The sequence below is a fragment of the Molothrus aeneus genome, chromosome 3 (assembly GCF_037042795.1).
Source record: "Molothrus aeneus isolate 106 chromosome 3, BPBGC_Maene_1.0, whole genome shotgun sequence".
In the NCBI taxonomy this organism is placed as follows: Eukaryota; Metazoa; Chordata; class Aves; order Passeriformes; family Icteridae; genus Molothrus; species Molothrus aeneus.
In genome coordinates, this window is record NC_089648.1 from 23,292,281 (window position 1) to 23,312,984 (window position 20,704).

General features: G+C 37.1%; 1 protein-coding gene across 1 annotated transcript in view; it reads right to left on the reverse strand.

The window, feature by feature from the left end:
- Positions 1 to 795: 795 nt before the first annotated feature.
- Positions 796 to 20,704, reverse strand: part of HAAO (3-hydroxyanthranilate 3,4-dioxygenase) — a 33,153-nt gene continuing 13,244 nt past the window's right edge. Inside the window, exons 4-10 of the mRNA XM_066547861.1 lie at positions 19,112 to 19,218; positions 16,193 to 16,282; positions 15,447 to 15,490; positions 4,177 to 4,322; positions 3,021 to 3,089; positions 1,799 to 1,881; positions 796 to 874 (exon numbers count right to left, since the gene is read on the reverse strand). Coding sequence (XP_066403958.1) covers positions 796 to 874; positions 1,799 to 1,881; positions 3,021 to 3,089; positions 4,177 to 4,322; positions 15,447 to 15,490; positions 16,193 to 16,282; positions 19,112 to 19,218 — 618 coding nt within the window. The remainder of the gene's footprint in view (positions 875 to 1,798; positions 1,882 to 3,020; positions 3,090 to 4,176; positions 4,323 to 15,446; positions 15,491 to 16,192; positions 16,283 to 19,111; positions 19,219 to 20,704) is intronic.

A 20,704-nucleotide genomic window follows, 5' to 3' on the forward strand; every position in this document is an offset into this window, starting at 1 on the left:
TAATTAGAAGTAAAATAAAAGATCAGGAATCAGTAACTTTTGCCTTCTCAATTATTTAATTGATAATACCTGCAGGTATCTAAGCAACCTGTTTTCTCATGACAATGTGAAGAACAATTAAATAAAACCAAGAGAAAAACTCTTCTGCAGAGTTCTTGGAATAAAAGCAGCAAAATATAATTTGACATTTATTGTTTCTGCAAAAAATTTCACTGTTCAAAAAGAAGCAGCCGTTAATAGAAACTGATTATAATAATTTTTCTGCTCTCTTATCCCTTCTAAAGGTGAATTTGACTTGAGAATTCTATTAATTTTGGGAATTCCACATCTTTTGTGCTGCACAGGAGCACAGCCATGACCCAGGCTCTTCTGTTTAGTCCCACTGCAGTGCTATGTTCAGGGTAGCATGCACACAGCATCCAGCCTGTTACCTAAGACCTGTAACAGTACCTGTCCCATCTCCTTTTCTACATCTTGTGGCAGAGACTTGCATCTCAAAAGACTCTAGTAGTAATCTAGATAGTATCATGTATTATTAGGTAAGTAATCCTTCTACTAGGGTATGTTGTCATTTCCTTTCAGATAAAATCAAACAAAACACTAGATCTTAAAAAACATACTGGTTATAAATTTTGCTAAAACTTTAACTACTTGGAGGAAAAGTTTTAATTGGGCACAGCACTTGACTCCACTTAATCATTGTGTCAGAGTATTCAAATTTCCAGGCGTTCTGAGTAGAATATAATTAGGATAGGTAGGTTAAAACTTGGTTATCCTCAAAGCCAAGTGACACAGTTATTTATAAGGCTGCTTGCGTTTTGGATCCTGAGCAATGCAAAGAGCAACACAGTCTTCTGCTCTTTTCCAGCAGTACCTGAAAGAATTGAAAGAGAGATGATGCAATGTGTACAGAGGGAAATCACACACTCAAACCAACAAATGAAACATGGATGATATTGAAAAGGAGGAGCGGGCACTTTGTGAGCTTTAGCCATGCTCTATCTCTTCCTTTCCATTCTGGAAGCTATTTTCCTTTATGCATATCACGTGTGTCAAGGTTCTGAAACAGCTGTATGCATCCTACTTCAGGAGGAGAGCTGTGTTCTTAGCCTGAACCCCAAATCTTCCTGCACTGAAGATTAAGCTTGGTCTGATGCTTCTAGTATCTGCTGTGAGTTGTGAGTGCCAGTGGGTAGTTTCAGGCCATATAACTTTATACATGGTCTTTTTTCCTTTTTTGTTTTTACTTTTTTTTTCCCTTTCTTTTTTTTTTTCCCTTTCTTTTTTTTTTCCCTTTCTTTTTTTTTTCCTTTCTTTTTTTTTTCCCTTTCTTTTTTTTTCCCTTTCTTTTTTTTTTCCCTTTCTTTTTTTTTCCCTTTCTTTTTTTTCCCTTTTTTTCCCTTTCTTTTTTTTTCCCTTTCTTTTTTTTTCCCTTTCTTTTTTTTCCCTTTCTTTTTTTTTCCCTTTCTTTTTTTTTTCCTTTTCTTTTTTTCCCTTTTCTTTCCTCTCCTTCTTTCCTCTCCTTCTTTTTCTTTTCTGTTATTTTTATTTATTTTTTCTTATTTTTTTTAATTTTCTCCAGCTTTTATCATAAGAGGTGAACTAGAATGAATGTCTGGCTTTTCCTCCTGAAAACACTTTTGCCCCGAGAAATAGCAGAGGCTGTTGCAAATCCTGCATTCACAGATGCTGTGTTTCTGCACCAGTGATGCCCGACATGGTGTGCATTGAATACACAGAATTTATGTGGCTGGAAGCTGGGGGATCACGCTCTGAACCCCTGCTCATCTCTACTCACACAGACTGGGCACGGACAAGCAGGCTGTCACCAGCAGAGAGAGTCAGGGTTTTACCATCCATGGCAACAGTCGATGTGCCCTCCTGAAAGGAAAGAAGGATTTTAATTTTCCATGTTTTGTCCCCAGCAGAAAGAAAATGCAGCATGTACGGAAATCTTTCCTACTGAAAGAACACCTCAAACCTGTTCTGTTTCATGAGGTCTAGCTAAGTATTCAGTTGATCTTGTCTGTCTAACACTATTATCGTCAATAAAAATATGTTTCTTTGTTCAGTGTTTCTTATCATAAAGCAGCAACCCATTGCCTGATTCTTGGGGTACAGTGCCACCAATCTAACCTAGCAGTCTACAAGTCAGTACAGCTCCAGAAATTACAGAGAGAATCTTCTGGAGTAGTTTAAGCTTCTCTCCTACTTTTCTGATTCCTCATAGCTCTTTAAGTGTTGAGGAGCAATTCACAAACCAGCAGGGGGCTGACTGAAATTGCTGAGTCTCTCCATATTGGAATGCACTGGTTATTATCTTGTCAAGCAGGGGAGAGAGGTTCTTGCCAGCCACAAGGTCTCGATTCCACAGCCTGATGTAAGCTGCAGTGTAAACAAATGTCCTTCAAGATTATGATTTCTTTAATTAGTATTTGATAGTTCCTGTGAATTTCAACAGAAGAGGAACTAATAGAAATATCTGCCTCCCAAGCTAGCCTGACTTGTGTAAGCAAAAATTAGCTTTTCTTTTTCTTTGGGTTGCAAATGCATTCTAGAAGCAAGTTGAATGATGGGTATCTGGATCACCTGCAATTCTGAGTAAATATAAACAACTTTTCAGACTTTTTTATTAGCTTATTCTACTTGATTCCAGTTTGACTTCAGGATGAGGGCAAATGTTTCAAGGCAGAACTAAGAGGTGATGTTGCCTTATTGCTTGATCTGATATATTTACAGGATATAGCCTAGGTAGGGTGCATTAAAATTCCCATCAAGGATGGATGCCAGTATCTCTGTCATCAACATGCATGATGAGGAAAAAGAGGCTATTTTTATTGTGGCAGCACTTTACAGTTATTTTTCATTACAGTTTAAAGCTGAGAGGTGGTGCCTATTGGTGACCTTTTCTGTGAGAAGGAAGGGAATCATTCCAGTTTCTGTTGCTAGAAGGCTTTACTACTGTTCAGTCTGAACTTAAACATGAACTCATCAGTTAACAAGTGTGAATTGCCACATACCAGCTGCCATATCCAGTTATCTGAATTCTTTTTACTTTTCTCAGTTGTTCCTGGTCCATAAGCTATAGCCTAAAAAAAAAAGTAATGGTTTCATCCAAATGACCAAAGTGCCCATATTCATCTTCCAACAGCATTTAAAACATTCTATTTTTACAGGAGAATATTCATAGAAGATGACATTATTTTTGCAGACATTAAAATTCACACTATGTTTGGTTTTCTCATATTGATTCCTACTGATAAAAAGGGAGCTGGTCACACCTGCCACTCCTTATGCTCCTCTGCATCCTTGCTTATCTACTCCTCCTGCCTCCTCCCACTCTCAGTTTTGCATCTATATGCTTCCTGCTTCTGTTCCTGGAACAGGCACTTCCTCCTCATGAACTCTGGGCCCTGTCAAGAGCCTGTTGAAGTAGAAAAGATTCTTCCATTAACATTAAAAATGCTTCAGACAGGACTTAATCTTTCTCATTTTCTGTCCCCTCTGTGCTCTTTCTGACATTCCCACACTCTGTCACTTTGCTGTCAGCTGTATTGGATTCTTTGGAGTGTGACTCCAAGTAATTCTGGGGAAGAATATGTTTTGTAAACATCACGCGTACAGCATAGATATCAAATGTTGACAGCTTCATTTACACCCAAACTAGACTGTGTTTGACTAAACTGTGAAGTGGAATGTTTTAGGGCAGCCCAGGCTCTCTGGTTGCTGTCCAGTTTTCCTTTTTTCTACATAGATGGAGGGGGAGGAAAAAAAAAAGTGTGTTTACACACCCAGACTAGACTTGGACCACGAATGCTGCTCAAACACATAAAGAAGCTTGATTTACATCACACTGGTGCTTCTGATTTGGGAAATATAGGGAGAGGGACTGGGGAATGAATGAACTGTTTTAATCCCAAAGGAAATGAACAGAAATAAAGTTCAGGTTGATTCTGGACATGGAAGTACTGAAAAGAAAAAAGAAAGCCCCTGCCCTAAGCTAGTCAAATCAATGGACCAAAGACAGGGGTGCATAACTTTGCTGGGATGCCTAACTTTGTCTGCTGACTGTATATTGATCCCAAGCCTGGATTCATTCATTCTGAACAGTAGGCACCAATAATCTGTACCTTTAAAAATATCTCTTTTTTTTATAGAGAAATTATACCCCCTTACCTCTGTTTCAAAGTTATCTCCAAACATACTCAAGGATTTTTTCTGTTTTATTTCCCCACGATGATCATTTAACCAGCTTGAGAAGGAAAATGGCTCCATAACAGAAGTGGAATTCAGTGGGAAAGGTGTTTCTTTCAGGAGTTCATCTGTAAGCAAGGCAGAGGGCTATCAATGACAGCCCTTGCTTCCCTTGCTCTTTGCAAATGTTTTAATTGAGGGATCAATTTACAGACACTATCCTGCCAAAAATTTTAATGGTAAGCAGTGTTATGGTCATTATCAGGACTTTTTGAGATTGCCAGATGCGTATGTTATTTGTGAGTCTTGATGGAGTGACTTCAAAGATGTTGTCAGAACTGTGTATTCAAACAGTATGCAATATCCTACCTAGTTCTTCCTGGCATAGTCCTCATTCTCTTTCAGACCACCTTTTGCACTGGTAAAATATAATGTGTCATCCCTGAGCCTTTGCTCATATCATATCCCTCTAAAAGAGGACTTGGGCCTATAGAATAAGCTTATTCTACATGTCTCACATAGTCAGTACTGGCTTTTCATGTTCCTTTTCCTCTTCTTCTCCTCTGTCCCCTATGTGTCCCCTCCACAGTGAATCAAACAGATTAGTACAACCTAAAATTTAATACAATGTATTTTTTGGTGGTGTTCTTGGAGCATGTCATGGCTTTGGTTTTGGTCGCTTGATTTAATTTCCAGTAATTCTCCTTCCTAAATAATTTGATTTGAAATAACTGGAGGACTAATTGCAGTATAGCTGGCACAATTCATGATGCATGTTGCTGGTATATGAAATGAGCTTTACTTATTTACCAGCTCACAGGGAAGTGCAGAGACAGAGCAATTGCCCTGGTGATTCTGTGTAGTTTGTTCTGAGATATCATGGGAGAACACCCATTGAGTAATTTCAAGCAGTAATGCCAACCAGATGCTGGGAAAACTCCCTGGATGGTTTGCTCCCAAATGTATTGTGGTAATAAACCTGCAGCCAAATCTTAGTCTCGGTGCTAGTAATAGAACAGCTATTTTTTTAAGTATTAGTGTATTCATTGTGCAGTATTCTTTTGGTTCTGTTCTAATGCTGAATTTCACTGCTCTGCAGTGTTTTGAACCTACCATTACAGTTTTTCATTAAAGACCATTTTGTACAGAGTCTTTGAACAATATGTGGGAGGGTCAGTGTATGCAGGGGATAGCAGTGTACTGAAGATGCTGTTGCTGCTCACGGGATCCCAGTAAGCACTGGGTACAACCATCTCCAGATAATCTGGGTGGGCTACTAATCCTTTCGTTGTAGAAACAAAACTTTGCTATTCAAATTTCTTCTCCATTATTTTGGGAGGTTCGACTTGCTAACCCACTGCAGTGCCTTAACTTCACCTATGCTGTGATTTTGTGATATTAAAATAATTATATTTTTAGGAAAAATTTCTCTTGGCAATGCCTCTTTCAGGAAATTCTGAAAGTAATCTGAAGAAATCTGTAGCAAAAGAAGACATTTTTTGTTTGAAAACTTTTTCTTCAAGTTGTTTTTTTTTAGAAAAAAGCTTCCTTACATTATTTAACTCAAAAATTTAAAACAACTTTTACTGAAAAGCAAACTTGTCCAGAGAAACTAAGAAGCAACAAAGGAAAAAAGAAAGTCTTTATATTAGATTTATTTTTTCTGAACTAGTAAGCATTAACATGATCTATTCTTGAATGTTCTATATATTGTCTGATAACACTAAAATGCAGTGTAAAGGTATTTGGTGATTTAGTTTTGGTGCTTCATTTTTCTCACTGTAATATGACTGCTTGGGGTTTTTTCCTTAATTTTCACAGGTTCATCAAACATCCTTTGGAGGTAATTAGGAACAAATACACACTTTGTCCTTAAATTATGGATATGTGCAAATGAGATTGAAGTGAAAAATTGCTTTTTTGACTAGGGACTGATGTAAAACAAAGGTCTAAAATATTATGATATACGTTCACACACAGCAGAGGAGGAAAAGAAAAGAAAATTTATCAGAAATTTTATGAGAAGGTACTCGATGCACCTGGTGCTCCAAAAGACATTAAAATATTTTGTTCTATTAATAACTGAAATCTTTACCAGTTGTTTTTGTTTTATTTTGTTTTCAGATTAAAACTCACCATTTGAATTCAGAAAAGTTCATTGTAGTTTTGGAATACCAGAAAGTTACCCAATAGTAGAGCTTTCTACTAAAATGCATGTCCTAGTTGTGAGAGGTACATGGGGTTTTGGTGGTTGGTTGGTTGTTTATTTGCTTTAAAAAAAACCCAAAAAGCATATGGAAGCTGGTAGGATAAGAGACAAATACAGAGATGTTGTGAGTATTCTGCTCAACTTGGGGAATATTTCTTCTCCACAGTTTAAGAATTCCAGCATCAAGCTGACAAGTAAATTCAAATTTTATATGCTGGAGAACGAATAGCAAAAAAGCTATTTTTCATTGCTCAAGGATGGGCATTGTGGTGTTTTGTGCAAGGAGAATTATGAATGTTCCCCATGAGTTGCAAGGAACTTGGGGTAAGAAAAAGCCAAAGTACTTGTTTATATTTTGACCAAGAAGGAGCACAAATCTAACAAAAAGAAGTCTAAGTTTGTAGTTTAACTTCTGTCTGTTATTCTCCATAAACATAATTTTGCTATTTTCCTTTTTCTGCTGATCTCTGACTCCAGTTGCCCTGATCAGCTGGGACAACACTCAGGGGACAACAGCAGAGAGTGGCCTGTGCCTACCCAGGGCCAGTGTAAGTGCAATACATCCTGCACTTACTATGCTGCACTGCCCTTTCTTGCTTGTGATAAACAGCCACCAGCTAGCAGTTTATTTTGCTTTCAAGTGAAGGTGGACTTTTCTTTATTTAGACTTTAAGTTCCTCAGTTCAGAGCTTTTTTTTTTTGACACTTGTCTTATCAGCAGGCCCTAGCCTGTGATGGGGTATTGGCTTAATACTATCTTTGATGTTAATGGCACTTGCTCAGTGACAGCATAATGGCCTTTGAAAGCTGTGCCTGCATGGAATTAAGCTTTTAGTGTGACCTGGTATGCTGACTTGATTATCTGTTACTGCAGAACAAATGAGAGAAGGCTGTGGTGATGAGGTACGTGACAGATGTGTGACATTATCAATAGACTGCTTGGCTGAGTCCTTATTTAACCCTGATGCTGATCCCTTGCATGATGCCAAAAGCTGTAGGTGTCCTAATGCTTGTGAACTTGAGCTAACAAGCTACAATGAAGAGGATCCAACCTCTTGCAGTTCCACACATATTGGAGTTGAAGCCTGGTGCTACTAAAGGAACTGAGTATTTCTAATCAGGCTAATGGTTTATATTTAGATATTGTTGCATATATTTCTGTTTAGCCTGTACATTTGCTTTCAGCTCAGTATCTGAGGAAGTGCAAGCCTGTGTTCCTGGAGTTCTGTTCTAGCAATACTGTGAGACAAGGAGACAACATGTTTAATGATGGAAAAGTAAAAATATGCCAGCAAAATGCAAGAAAATGGCACTTCTAAGCTAGACAGCTAATAGTCTGGTGTAGGTTTTTCCAAGTAATACAACACTATGTGGAACATCAAATCTAATATTTTCTTACATTTTCAGACATCCATTTAAAGGTTCAATATTAAAGTCCATTTCTGCAGATCATTACTATTAAAAATTTATATCAGTTCTTTATGGGATTATAGCTTTTTTCAGATTTTAATTACAATGTGATGATATCATGTAAAGCTGAAAAAATGTCATGTTTATGGAATGAGTTTGTAAATATTTTAAAAAGGAAATTACAGGTTTTAGAGGAAGTTGACTTCAGTTACACAATATTGAACTGTACTGAAACTATTAAACTGGGCAAAGAAGGAGAGAACAGCTTGTGAGAAAAGAGCAAGCTGAACGTACAAGTAGTTACAGCCTCAGCAGAGATTGTCTAAAGAAGAGTTTGAGCTTGCTGGGAGTACTGAGTTTCTGATGCAGTAAAGAGAACAGGTAAAGAAGGCTGACACTGACCTACCAGGTGTATGTGGCTGACTTGCTTAACTCACATGTAACATGGAAGGCCCCCCTTTCCCTCCCTGGTGATGCTCCTAAGCTTTCCTGTCAAGAAATCAAACAGTCTCATTCTCTTGAGCCAAGCTCTTCCCATAGCTCTCATTTCTTCAAGATTTGTTCAAAGGAAAAGAGCAATAAAGCACTTGAAATATGTCAAAATAAGGTCAACAGATTGCATGCTGGCTTTATGAAAAACTGTATCTTAACTGTATGTGTCACCCTTCACTTGTAGACAGAGCATTCTAGATGGAACAAGGCTCAAATCTTTAAATCCCCATATATTCTTACTAATTATCCCACCATCCTGAGGTGCTGTGCTGCCTCAGTCTGTCCCTACATGCTGTGCCCAATCTCCATGCAAGGATATGACACAGTCCATTACAAATGGTGTCTCCCCCTATAGCATCACAAGACATCATTCAAAGTGGAGTGATTGAATCCTCTTTGTTTTTTCATCGTTTAACTGAGTGTCAAATGGTCCAGACTACTTGTGAATTATTTTAAAATTATGTATTAATTTATTTCTGCACACTTTCTAATCATCATTTCCATGTCTTCAATACTATATCATAATGAATAATTCCAGTGAGAGAGTTTTGCAGCATTTCACATTTAATTGCCAATGCCAGTAATAATACATTCTCTTGGATATTTTTCCCATATGTGCCTACCTAATTTCTATGAAAAAGTCTGTTTTATTCTCCAAGTAACAGAAATGTCAATGAGACAAGTAGAATTTTAATGCCTCTGCTAATAAAACCAGTGAAATGAGGGACATCTGGGTTTTAGCCCAGTCCATATAAAAATCCAGAGTGAAAGCAGTGAGTGTGACTGATTACTCTGAGGGTTGTTGGTTCATTTCCCTGTTGTGGAATATAGATGCAGAAGCATTTAGTTGAAAATACAGCACTCACTTGGTGCAGCCAGACATTTCCCTGTGTAACTGTATTCTTTTTCTGTAGCATGTCCTGAGAATTGTCATGACTGCTAATTTATGACTAGTCCATGTAATTATTTCTAGGCAGATTTTTCTTTGTGTCATTAAATCTATGCTGGAAACTGAACAACCTTTTTTTTCCCTAATTGAAACTAAGAAGTTTGAGAAAGCTTTGAAAAATATTTTTGAAATAAAGAAATATAGCTTTATCAAAAGGAGATGTCATCAGCCAGAAGGAAAGGAATAAATTAAACCAAAAAAAAAAAAGTCACTATTTAGGCCACAATTTTTTAAAGGTTTTTCAAGATCTAGCTAGGTTATTGTAATTAAGAATGATAAATTGTATTGAGAAATGCTGTCCACTTATCCAATCCTAACATAAAGAATCTCAATTCTGTTTCTGAATCTGCCTTTTATAACTCGGGGCATTTCATTAATCCTCTTTGTATGTAACTTCAGTTTGCATAGAATGGGAATAGGATACTTCATTATAACAAGAGTTGAGACCTCACTCTCTTGGTGAGACAAGGATTTTTACAGCATGTGTGAGCTATTACCACTAAATAGCCTTAGAAACGCTAGTGAAAATGTCAGACAAACTCCATTAGTGAGTCTTCTGTTTCAGATGTTGCTGTCTGGGGAGCATTTAAGAATGTAAGGAAGAAAGAAGCTACTTTATTAGAGAGGACATACCTGCTGTGAAACTGCTGAGCTTTATAGCTCTTAAATATTTCTTATTTGTTTCACAAAAGTCTGAACAGAAAGGAAAACAATTCTTTTGGTGCATTTCTTCCTATTGCCCTGATAGGTTTATTGTGCACATTATGCACTGTAGGTATGTATAGATCAGTAGTGGCTTGGATCACGTGGTGAAGCATCAGGAGAGCTCCCAGAGCCTGCAGTTTATGTTCTGCCCCTCTATGAGGAGGCTCACTTGAGAATATTGTGAGAGAAGCAGATTTATTCCTGAAGGCTTTCTTGAGGGTTTTTTTTTTTGTGTTGTCATTAGCTGTTCTGGGCTCTGAGAGCCTAATGAACCTTTTGATTCCAGAGAATGTGCAGCCTGCAGTCCTGAGTCTTGGATGATACACTGTAGTTTGGAACTAAAAAACTCAGTAGAAGTTTTCATATGGAAAATTATAGCAGCCCTACTCCAGATGTTGTGATCCTATTTCATTTCTGCATTAAATATTGCCGACTTAGGTTGGTCTGTCTGAGTAGCTCATTTTCATTATGAGCTCTGTACTCATTAGGGACTGGTGTCCTCATTTAAATATGAGAGGAGAAGAAATAGATGCAATGTGAGAGGTAACATGCTTATAAGAATTGAAGGGGTTTATTATATGGCTCTATCCCCTTCTTCCACCTACATATCTTTTGCAGTTTAGGTGCATCTTCAAGAGAGATATAAACATGACTTGGAAGTAACTTAAAGGATTGCATATGACAGGCTAAAGATGAATAGTGTGTTTATATGGTCATCTTTGCCAGAAGAGAGCAATGAGGATGACAGAGAAAAGGAGAAGATTCATGTTGTTGATAAAAGTTACAGAGATGGTGTTGTGGGGAACTGAACAATTTTGATGGGTCTAGACAGTTTAAAACAATTTAGTCTCTGTATTGGTTAGTCCTTAATAGGATATTCCTTAATATATAAATGCTCATATACTGTTTTTTTTTTTTTAATACAAGTACTCAGAGCAGAAAGAAGTACCATGTTATAGAAGAGAAAGACTGAGCCATTTAGGTGTGTTGGAAGTCCTTCAAGATGAGAGTAAAGAGAATCAAATAGGCAATTTTGTAAACAGATACATAGCAAATAAATTTTATGTTCAAAATTAGCATTCTTATTTGGGAAAAAAACCACAGAGACAGTATCTTTAGAATTATTTCAATGTACTTAAAACAGAAAGGCACAAATATTTATACAGTTCTTTGAAGTTCAAAAGCACGGCCCTGTATTTGCTCTAGTGCAAATACAGACAGAATTTCTTCCTGCATGTTTTTAGTTTTCTGTAGTAGTTTTAATTGAATTAACATTGCCCACTAGCCAGTTAACTGAAAAGAAGAAGAAAAATAGAAGAAAAAAGATCTGCTTGTTTTTATATATCAGTGAAATAAGACTGAGCAGCAAATATTGTCTGTGGAGGTTCATTGGATTAGCTACAGAGGATGACCACACAGAAGCTGATTTTTATAGTGCTGAACTTACCCTTATACCTTCTTCAGCTGAGACCACAGAACATTTACAGAGCATGCCCTAGGCTCTATGGTAACCCCTGCTCCACTGACTGAAGAAAATACCTATTTTTCCATGCTCATTCAGTTGCTTAGGTTTTGTTTGCTCTGAATCACAAACATAAAACTGCACTGTATTCTAACTATACTAAGTAGATTCATAATCCAGACTGAAAATCACCCTAGATCAAATCAATGAAACTTTTTCTCGTGAAGTCACTAGAGGACTGGTTTTTACATTACATATCTGAATGTTCACTCACAATAAAGCTTGTTTGGGAAGTAAAATTTCATTGATAATTAGAAGTAGAGTAGTTTGGATAAAAAAATTCCTGACAGTCTACCATTAACGTTCATGTGGTTCATTTTCAAAGACACCTAACAGTAGAAAAAAATTTTATTACAGTTTTTTCCCCATCAAATTACTCCTAAAAGAAGTCTGGATTATTTTAGACATGGCAAGAAAAGCTTTGGAGCTTCTGGTTATTACTGCTGCAAAGAATATTTAGCCATCACTCTTTATTAGAACTGAGTTTTCTCTCTCTGAACCATCTCTTGTCCTCTTGACTAGAAAAGTGGGATGAAATTGTTACATTGGGATAATCTTGCTTTCAGGCTGATTCAACTGAATGTAGCAAGACTTGTTTTGATAAACTATGATTCCTCATGTCAAAAAATATGACAAGTAACCCAAACCAGCCCATCTTGAGATTTCCCTGTACAGCCTATGTCCTAGAAATATTCACCCTTTTTGATAAAAAAAGGGGAGAATATTCTCAGACTTCATTTCTGCACATGGAAACAAAAGAGTCTAGTAATAAAATACAAAACTGTTCCAGGGAGGATGCCTCAAGTAGGGATTGCATGCAATATATATTTCTGATTATATTTTTCCTGATGGCATTTGAGTCCCTCTTCTTCTGTGTCTTCATATACTCTGATTGCCCTGCTTTCTGAGGGACTTTCCCTGCTTTTGGCTAAGCCAGAAATCATAAATAAATCAAGAAAAGGTCTGGACTTAGGATTGGGTTTTTTTTTCGGGGTGGGTTTGGTTTTTTAAAAGCTATTGGAGCTTGATTGATTCCATTTACAGCTTTCCTCTATGAGTGAGCTGCAATCCAGGATTTCTTTGAAGATATTTTCCTCAATTTTATTCCATTTCTCTCTAAGAAGATGAGGCACTAGTTCAGGCTTATGTGGAGAGGAACCTGAGAGTTCTTCAGCTGGCACTTTTAAATTGAGGTGATTCTGGATTTTCAGAAGAGAAACTGAAAAAAAAAAGGCTAAGACTCCATCCTCTGCATAAGCCAGCTCAAATGATGTTGAGATATGTATTGAGTGAAACATCATGGCAACTGGTGGTAGCAAATATCATGCTGGTTGCTGAACTCTACTTCTTAAAAAATGAAAAAAAAAGAAAGAGAGCTGCTGAGGGAATAAATCCAAAGCATTATTTTTCTATCAGCTGGTTAGCCTTCAGAGTGAAAGTATTACCAGCTTACTTCTATCTCAGTCAAACTGTTTGGTTTTTTGGTTTTTTTAAAAACTGTCAGTCTCACTGAGAGTTACAGGCGCTATAAACAAAAACTTTTGTAACTAAAAATGTGGGGTGTTTTCCTCATGCATAAGATATCACTGAGATGTTGGGTTAGTTATTGTCCACAAAACCTGAAAATTGGAAAAAGGGAGCTGTTCTCCAGGGAGAAAACTTGCCAGGTAAATTACAAGGAAAGAGCTTCTGTATTAAATTTATCAATAACAGTTTCTTAGAATTACTTGTTTAAAAAAAAGGTGTCAGGATATATTTTAGCTTCTGATTGATTGTCAGGTTTGTTCTTTAACCCTAATCTTCTGCAAAAATATCAAAAACATAAATCTTTAATGTTATTTGTTTCTGATATTTTTAATTTGTTACTGACATTTAAACTCTTAGCCTGGTGAGGGATGCTTATTGCAAATCACTGTATTGAACAAGGATATTATGCATGATATGGTATTTTTTTTATTACAGCAGCATCTAGAGGCTTCATTTGAAATTATACTTCCTCTGCTAAACACTGTATGAACACACAGTGAGGCAGTACCTGCACTACCTAGCTCTCACACATCCCATGCAAAGAAAACTCCAAACAAACCAAACCACCAACACCCAAACACTGGTGACATGCTCAGACTAAAACAGATTTTGACAGTGTGTAGAAATAAAAGTAAGATCTTGGAGAAAGTCCCATTTTATTTATAAGAAACATGGAGCCTTTCCCTGAGAATCACATTCCCCAGTCAGTCAAAGAACCAATGCCTAAAGCTGGTTCAGCAAAGTTTTCAGGCAGGGTTCCTGACTGCTTTACCACCTTCTGACTGCAAGGGCTTTAAGGTTGCTATCCCATACAGAAGACTCTTCTCTTAACCTCATGTTGGCAACGGTGTTTTAGTTAACTATTTTTAAGAACATTGATATTAAGACAAAAAACAGCTTAACCCAATTTTAGGATTTCAGTATGAGCTGTTCTGTTGTTGATTGAGATGGCAGACTGACTTTTTAATGGTGACTATCAATGGAACAGATGTGGAAATAACATTTCACTAAAAGTTTTGTCTCTCTTAGAGTAATTCATAACAATCATCTTAAGATGTTTAGGAATTGATGTGGAGATTAAGGACAGTTGGTTCCAAAAACCTTTCAGAGAGGGGAAACTAAAATTTCTCTTGTGACAAGAGCTATGGAATTCAAGTTTTAAGTGTGACTGGAAGATGACATTGAAGTTGGCCATGAGGTCAAGAGTAGCATAGCTGGGTGCAGTGCACCTGAGCCATACATACGTTTCCTGGTTGGTGCAGGATGTCCCTCAGTTGCTGGCAAAGATGAGACAGCAGAGAGATTTCAAAGAACAAACCTAGCTGAGCAGTGGGAATCACTGAGCTGGTTAGCATTTGGCTAACTGGTGTAGGAACTCTCCAGAAAGGAATCTCAGGCTCTCCTGAAGATTACACAGGCAGCTTCTGCTGTTCTTAAGATGATTTTCCATGTGTCAATTAAGAACCTGGTAATGCCATGGAGACTTTCCAGGCAGTTCTTGCAGCAGAACTGACCAGGCTGCACCTAACTAAAGCACTTCCAAAGAGTCTATAGAGCCTGCTCCTGCAGGTGCACAAATGGTTGTATAGCGTGGTCTTTTGTACATAATTAAGACATAAGGTGGTATTTTGGGCATAGTTTATGTTAATCAATAGCAATGGATCATGCACATGGCTGGGTGCTCATTTAAAGCTGTGGGCCAGCAGGATTGTAAGATTTCAGCAAAACAAATTTCCCACTGAAGGTGGTCTTGTAATATCTTTGCAATTGAGGCTTTTGTTGCCATGCAGAAAGGCACCATCATGTTTGAGAGATCTGACTCCTAAAGCCAAAACTAACAACTTTGCTTTCTAGAAGTCACTTTTTCTGTCCTATGTCTCTTTCCGACAGATTTAAGGGGAGTTACAACTGGAGTATCTGTTCCAGAATGGAATTTGCAATCACTATCCACAACAGAGACAAAATAAAAAATGTGGCAAGACAGCACGGAAATAAAATGTTAAACAGACCAGATCCTAGGAGAACTAAAATCATCTGGTTTTCTCTAGGTTTCCCAGGAGTAGATCCCAGTTGTAGGTAAAGGGTACAAATAGGTATAAAGTATATTAATTCTACTTGCAAAAATCAGTTTATGGGCTGTCAGAAGTGAAATTTTGTTAGTATAAGACTTGAAAGGCAGTTAAGGATAGAGATACTAGCATTTCCAATTAGTATAGTTACCTGATAAGTGGTTATGATGGCATCACATGACCAAGCAAGATGCTGTTGGTAATTATTTATATGGAATTTCCTTCTGGTCAGGGTAATGAAAGGAATTACTTCCCAAAAATAAATTTAATTTACACAACCAGAAAGAAAAATAGATACTTATTTTATGTGGTGAGAATCATTGTTCTTCAATCAGCAACTGATCTAATTCTGAAATTAATTTGTATTACCTGGGTTTGGTTTTCCAGTTTTATATTGCCTTGAATTGAAAAACCTGGAATAATGAACATTTAAACATAAGTAAAAAAGTTGTTCTGTAGGTTAACAAAGACTAGACAGTAATACTGGCCAGTAAATTTTGTGCTGATAATGGATATGCCAAATCCTCAGCTACTATCACATCTATGCAAGATTATATCTCTTTTACTGACAGAGGATTTGTCTGAAACTCCTGTAAGATTAATGCCACTAAACACTTCCCTTGTTCACCTTTAGTAACCATTTAACAAACTGATTAGTTAATGACATTCACATGTTTCTTAGAAAGTAACTCTCTACCAAACTTGCCACAGTCCTGATCATGCATAAATAATATCAATTAAAAGTATTTAGATTAAAGCATGAGTGAAAGAAGCCTTAAAGCAGTTCAGTGATTCACCTTGATAACCTAGCGTTAGTCAGTGTTAATTTTTCACTCAGTTCTTTTTGCACTTAGAAGCAGTGTGGTACTATATTTACTGGTTCAAAAAAGTGTGCTCCAGATGGATGTGTGAAATACCTGATTTCTCCTTTTTTTTAAATCTGATTTGATGAATTTGGGGCAAACAAGACATGATTAAATATTTAGAGAGCAGCAATTAACTATTAACAAGTCTATATAAAATGTAGCATAAATAGCAAATTAATGACATAAGCCACAGACTGACAAAGATCTACAATATAATTATTAAAAAAAATCACAAAGGAAAAAGCTTACTCTTTAATTATTGGTATAAGTTGAGTGCCGAGATCTTCACAGTGAAACCATTTTTCAAAGAGGACATCAGTTGATTCTCCAACATAGTATCTGATAAAGTAAACACATTAGTAAATCCTTTTATTAAATAACTGATCAGGCAGTTTCGGTCTTTTGAAGAAAATAGCTACTCAATGTTGTGCAAGAGCATCTTATTGTCAAGCCTGGTGTGCTTCATTCTGAGGAATGGTTATTTGGGAAAGCTTTCTGTTTCCCTGGTTAGGTGACTTGGTGGTGGGGTGCTCAAACTCCTGTGGAGTGCCTTGTAGTTCTGTTGATCAATCACAACTCACCAAATTCCTTCAGCAACCTTTCTGATTTCATCCTGGAAATGATTGCAGCCATAATCTCTTGGGACCAATAATTTTCACCTTGGATGTAGTTACTGCAAAAAAACCTGAACTAAATACCATTTCCAGTAACTGCTTTCATGCAGCTATGACATAAATACCTATATTTGATAGAGTCAGCTTACTTAATGCCCATGCATGGGGTGATGAGAAAACAAGGTGGTTTATGGAGTTGTTAGTGAAAAATAGACTGTTTTCAGCCACACAGATTTTGGAAGTGTTTGAGTGCCCCTCTGAAGAGGAATTTAGTGCTTCACTTGCGTAAATTTCTTGTCTTAACAAATAAATAAATTTTGCTAAGGTCAACAAGTCAAGGTTGCTGTATGGAATCAATGTAAGTACTGGCAAATACAAAATTTACACTCAGATTTTTAAGACTGCAAAGACTGGCAAGGAATGATGCTCCATTCCTGTCATTCATATTGTCAATGTTTTTAAAAAGATCCCATGTGTCTTTTAGGTTGAAGTTATTGCAATGTGTGTCTGAAGAAGAAAACAAAACTTATGTAATTATCCTGTGCATATCTGTATGTTCATATCTGTCCTAGGTATTAATACTGTTCAGAAATTTTCTAAGAGCTCCCTGGCTCCTCGTGTTTGCAAAAAGAGGATTCACTGAAGTGAATAACAGTATCTAGATCTCCAATTTAGAAAAAAGCTGTGCTGCCAGCACAAATTCTGAGCACAGACAATCTACAGAGAAAGGAGATGCTAAATGTATCTTGTTTGGTACAAATAAAGTATCTGGCAATATGAATAACATCAAACTTATTTGGTTTTGTACTTATTTGCCATGGAATTAAGATCAGCAAGATCATTTTTCTCACAGCACAAGACACATAATCATTACTTAGGCTGGAACACTGGGGCAGGCTACTTATTCTTCACTTGTGCAGTAATCAGTGTGCTGGGGGCTCTGATTTATGACTATGGTTTGTAGACATGATAAATAATGGAACAGTAACACAGTTCTATTAGACTTTGAGTCAGCATACTTCAAAGTGCATTATGATTTCTTCTTTGCTGCAGGTGGCTGGTATTGAACAAAGTAGGAGAACATTAGGGGTTCTGGTTGTAAATTCCCCATCTCTCCCAGGAGCACACAGAGGGAATGTAGGGTTCAAAAGCATGACAAGATTGCTCACTTCCAAAACTTCAAGTGTCTTTATTCATCACATCAGTGTGAACACGAGGGCACTAAAAACCTCTGGTTTATTTTCAGGCATCTGATTAGATACTTTGAATTGAGGATGTGTTAATTTCCACCTGCAAGCCATAAAGTAGCTTTTAGTTCAGCTTCTCCACACGAGCATGCCTATATTGGAGTGCAAATCTTTAGATCAGCCTGGGTCCCTAAAAAGGCATCCAGCATGTCTCTCTCATACCATTCACAGACTTCATATGGTAGGTTGTTTTACTTTAAGTAAAATTTACTTTACTATTTAAGTTCTTTTTTTACTATTTAGTTCTTTTTATTTTAATAATAAACTTTTTTATATAAACCACTGGTAATTTTTTTTCTAGCTCAAAGTATCCTTTAAATAATGTAAGTCCAGACAATCTACAGGTCTGCAATGAAAGGAAAAGAGACAAGTGCATAGGTAAACAATACTTTAAATGAACTGGACTTGTTTTTAGCTTGGAATTTAATTGTGGGCTTTTTTTCTTGAATGGTCCCTTTCTTAGTTTCTTTCTGTAGGCTTTTTTCTTTGAATGAAAAAGTATATCTTTCTAGCTCTGCATACTTGCAATCTTCCTGCTGTGACTCTACTTATGCAACAATCAAAATTGTAGGTGAAAGGATGGGAACAGCACTTTACAGATATCACTGCAGTTTTAAATCTGTAATGATTATATGGACAGTTACAAATTCTCCTTGGTTCATACCAAGACAGCTTTTCTAGATTTTTCTAATGTTATACTGTTGTGACTTTCCCTCTTAGACTTGTGAATTCTATGGACACAAGACAAAACTTAGTCCTGCTCCCTCTAGAATACAAAGCAAACCACTCACTTACATGAAGATGTTTTTCTCAAAAGGCAATAAAACCTAGGCAGAGGTTTGTACAATGTAGAGGGACTAGTGGTGAGAAAATTGACTTTTGTTTTTAGCTTCCCACACACTTGATAAGAAAGCTGCTCTTCATCTTTTTACTTTCAGTGCTTATGAAGGAATTCATATTCTGCTTGCCAGAACTGATAAAAAATCTTTTTATTTGGGTTGTTAGAGAGCTCTAAGATCTTTTTTTAAAACTTAAGGCAATAGCAGTAAGTAGTACATAAGTAGATTTCTGTAACCACAACATGTATTTCAGAAATTTCAATATGGTCCTTGTTTAACTAAAGCAAATGCTAAATGAGATCTCTGTTTATGCATGTATAGATAAATATATGTGTGGATAGGATTAGTACAAAATTGCCAGGATGAATCAGATAAATTATCAGGAAATTATAACACATCATTGTATTGATGTGAGAAATTAGTTTATACTAGGAATTCTAACAGATTATTCAATAGTTTATACTTCACCTTAGCCCATCCATTTCTGTTTTTAATCTTTCCCTCTCAATCACAAGACCCACAGTGTTTTTGTATCTCTGAGGAGAATGAGGTATCCTGGCAGGTAGCAGGAACATCTGTTAAAAGAAATCAGAAAGCATCAATGTCGGGAAGTCTTTGTTTTTTGCATTGTCCTTCTTCTGCCCCTCAACCTGCAAAGTCTTCTGCTCCTTTCCCTTCTTCTCTCCTACTTTTTGTTGATCCTGTGTTGCTCCTTTGCAGCTGCACCCCGTGGTACCCACAGCCCTGCAAACACTGTTTCTTGCTTTCTCTGTGAATGATGACACAGCGACTGCAATCAGCACTGCCTTGATGGCAGGCAAGTTCCCTCCTCCTGGTTTGATCATCATTGCTAGACACAATTGAAATGAAAATCTAATCAATTGCTCATCTGAAATTTATAAACTTACTGCAATTTCTGAGTAATTGAAATGGAAATAAAAAAAGCAGATTTTTTCTCTGCTCAATAAAATGTCTAAGCTAATCAGCCACATGTATCCTCCCAACACAGTGAGCACCTTTGATTGCATGATGAGGAGTGCTACTCTCTCCAAAAATAAATAACAAATATGAGGGGCTATTTAGTCATGCAAGTGACAAAGCGAATAGGCAACATGTGGATAAGAGAAGTCTATTTCTGAAGCTTCAGAATAAACCCTGTCCTAGCAGCTAGTTGGTAAGCCTGTATTCTTCAGCAGTACAGATGTTTTTGCTAAGGCTGGGCAGTCATTGGAATTTTTCTGTCTACAAAACAGAGCTAATGAGGGTGCCTCAGCAGTACTAGTGTCAGTCTTTCCACCAAGTATTGTGTGCTCCTTTTCATTAGCACTTCTCTTACATGCTGAGATCTCAGCTGGGTGTGCACCTGAAGTGTAATACCAGAACCTCGTAGTTGGAAAACGTGGCTCTGTTTCGTCACTGAAAAAGTTGCAATGCTTTCAATGGCATTAAGCTATTGGGTTTAACATGCCTTCCATTTTAAAGGCTGTCTCCACTAGACCTAATAATCCTTTCCAAGATTTGACTGCAGTCCAAGCTTGTGTCAATAACCATGAGTGGCAGTTGTAGTACATCTAAGTGGTAGTAACAGCCAGTGTCTATTCATGCTCTCGGTAAAAGTACTGCAATCTAAGCTTTAGCAAGTGTACTACTATAAGGAAAAACTGGATAAATTTTATTTGTAAACTGCTCTTTTAAAGCTGTCCGACTGTGATGGTTGGAAAGGCGAGCTGTGAGGACTAAAGAAGGCTGAAAATGCATGAATCATTTCAATTCCTCAGTTTAGGCAGTTTGCTTAATGGTGTGTGTAGGTGGGTGAGCAGTGTGTACCTGGCAAGTTGTAAATAAAAGACTGATCCTGCTGAATTCACATGGCAGATCCCATGCAATGCAGGGGAATAAGAACTTCTCTCAGTATGTTCTTGACTATCTGAATAGGTACCTGTCGCTGACATCTTTCATGAAAAATCCTTTCTTAGGATTTTTCCTTGTGAGAAGCTGCAGTTTCAGCAACCAAAGTAAACAATGGTTATCTGCTGCTGTGGAATGCAACAGGTAGACCCG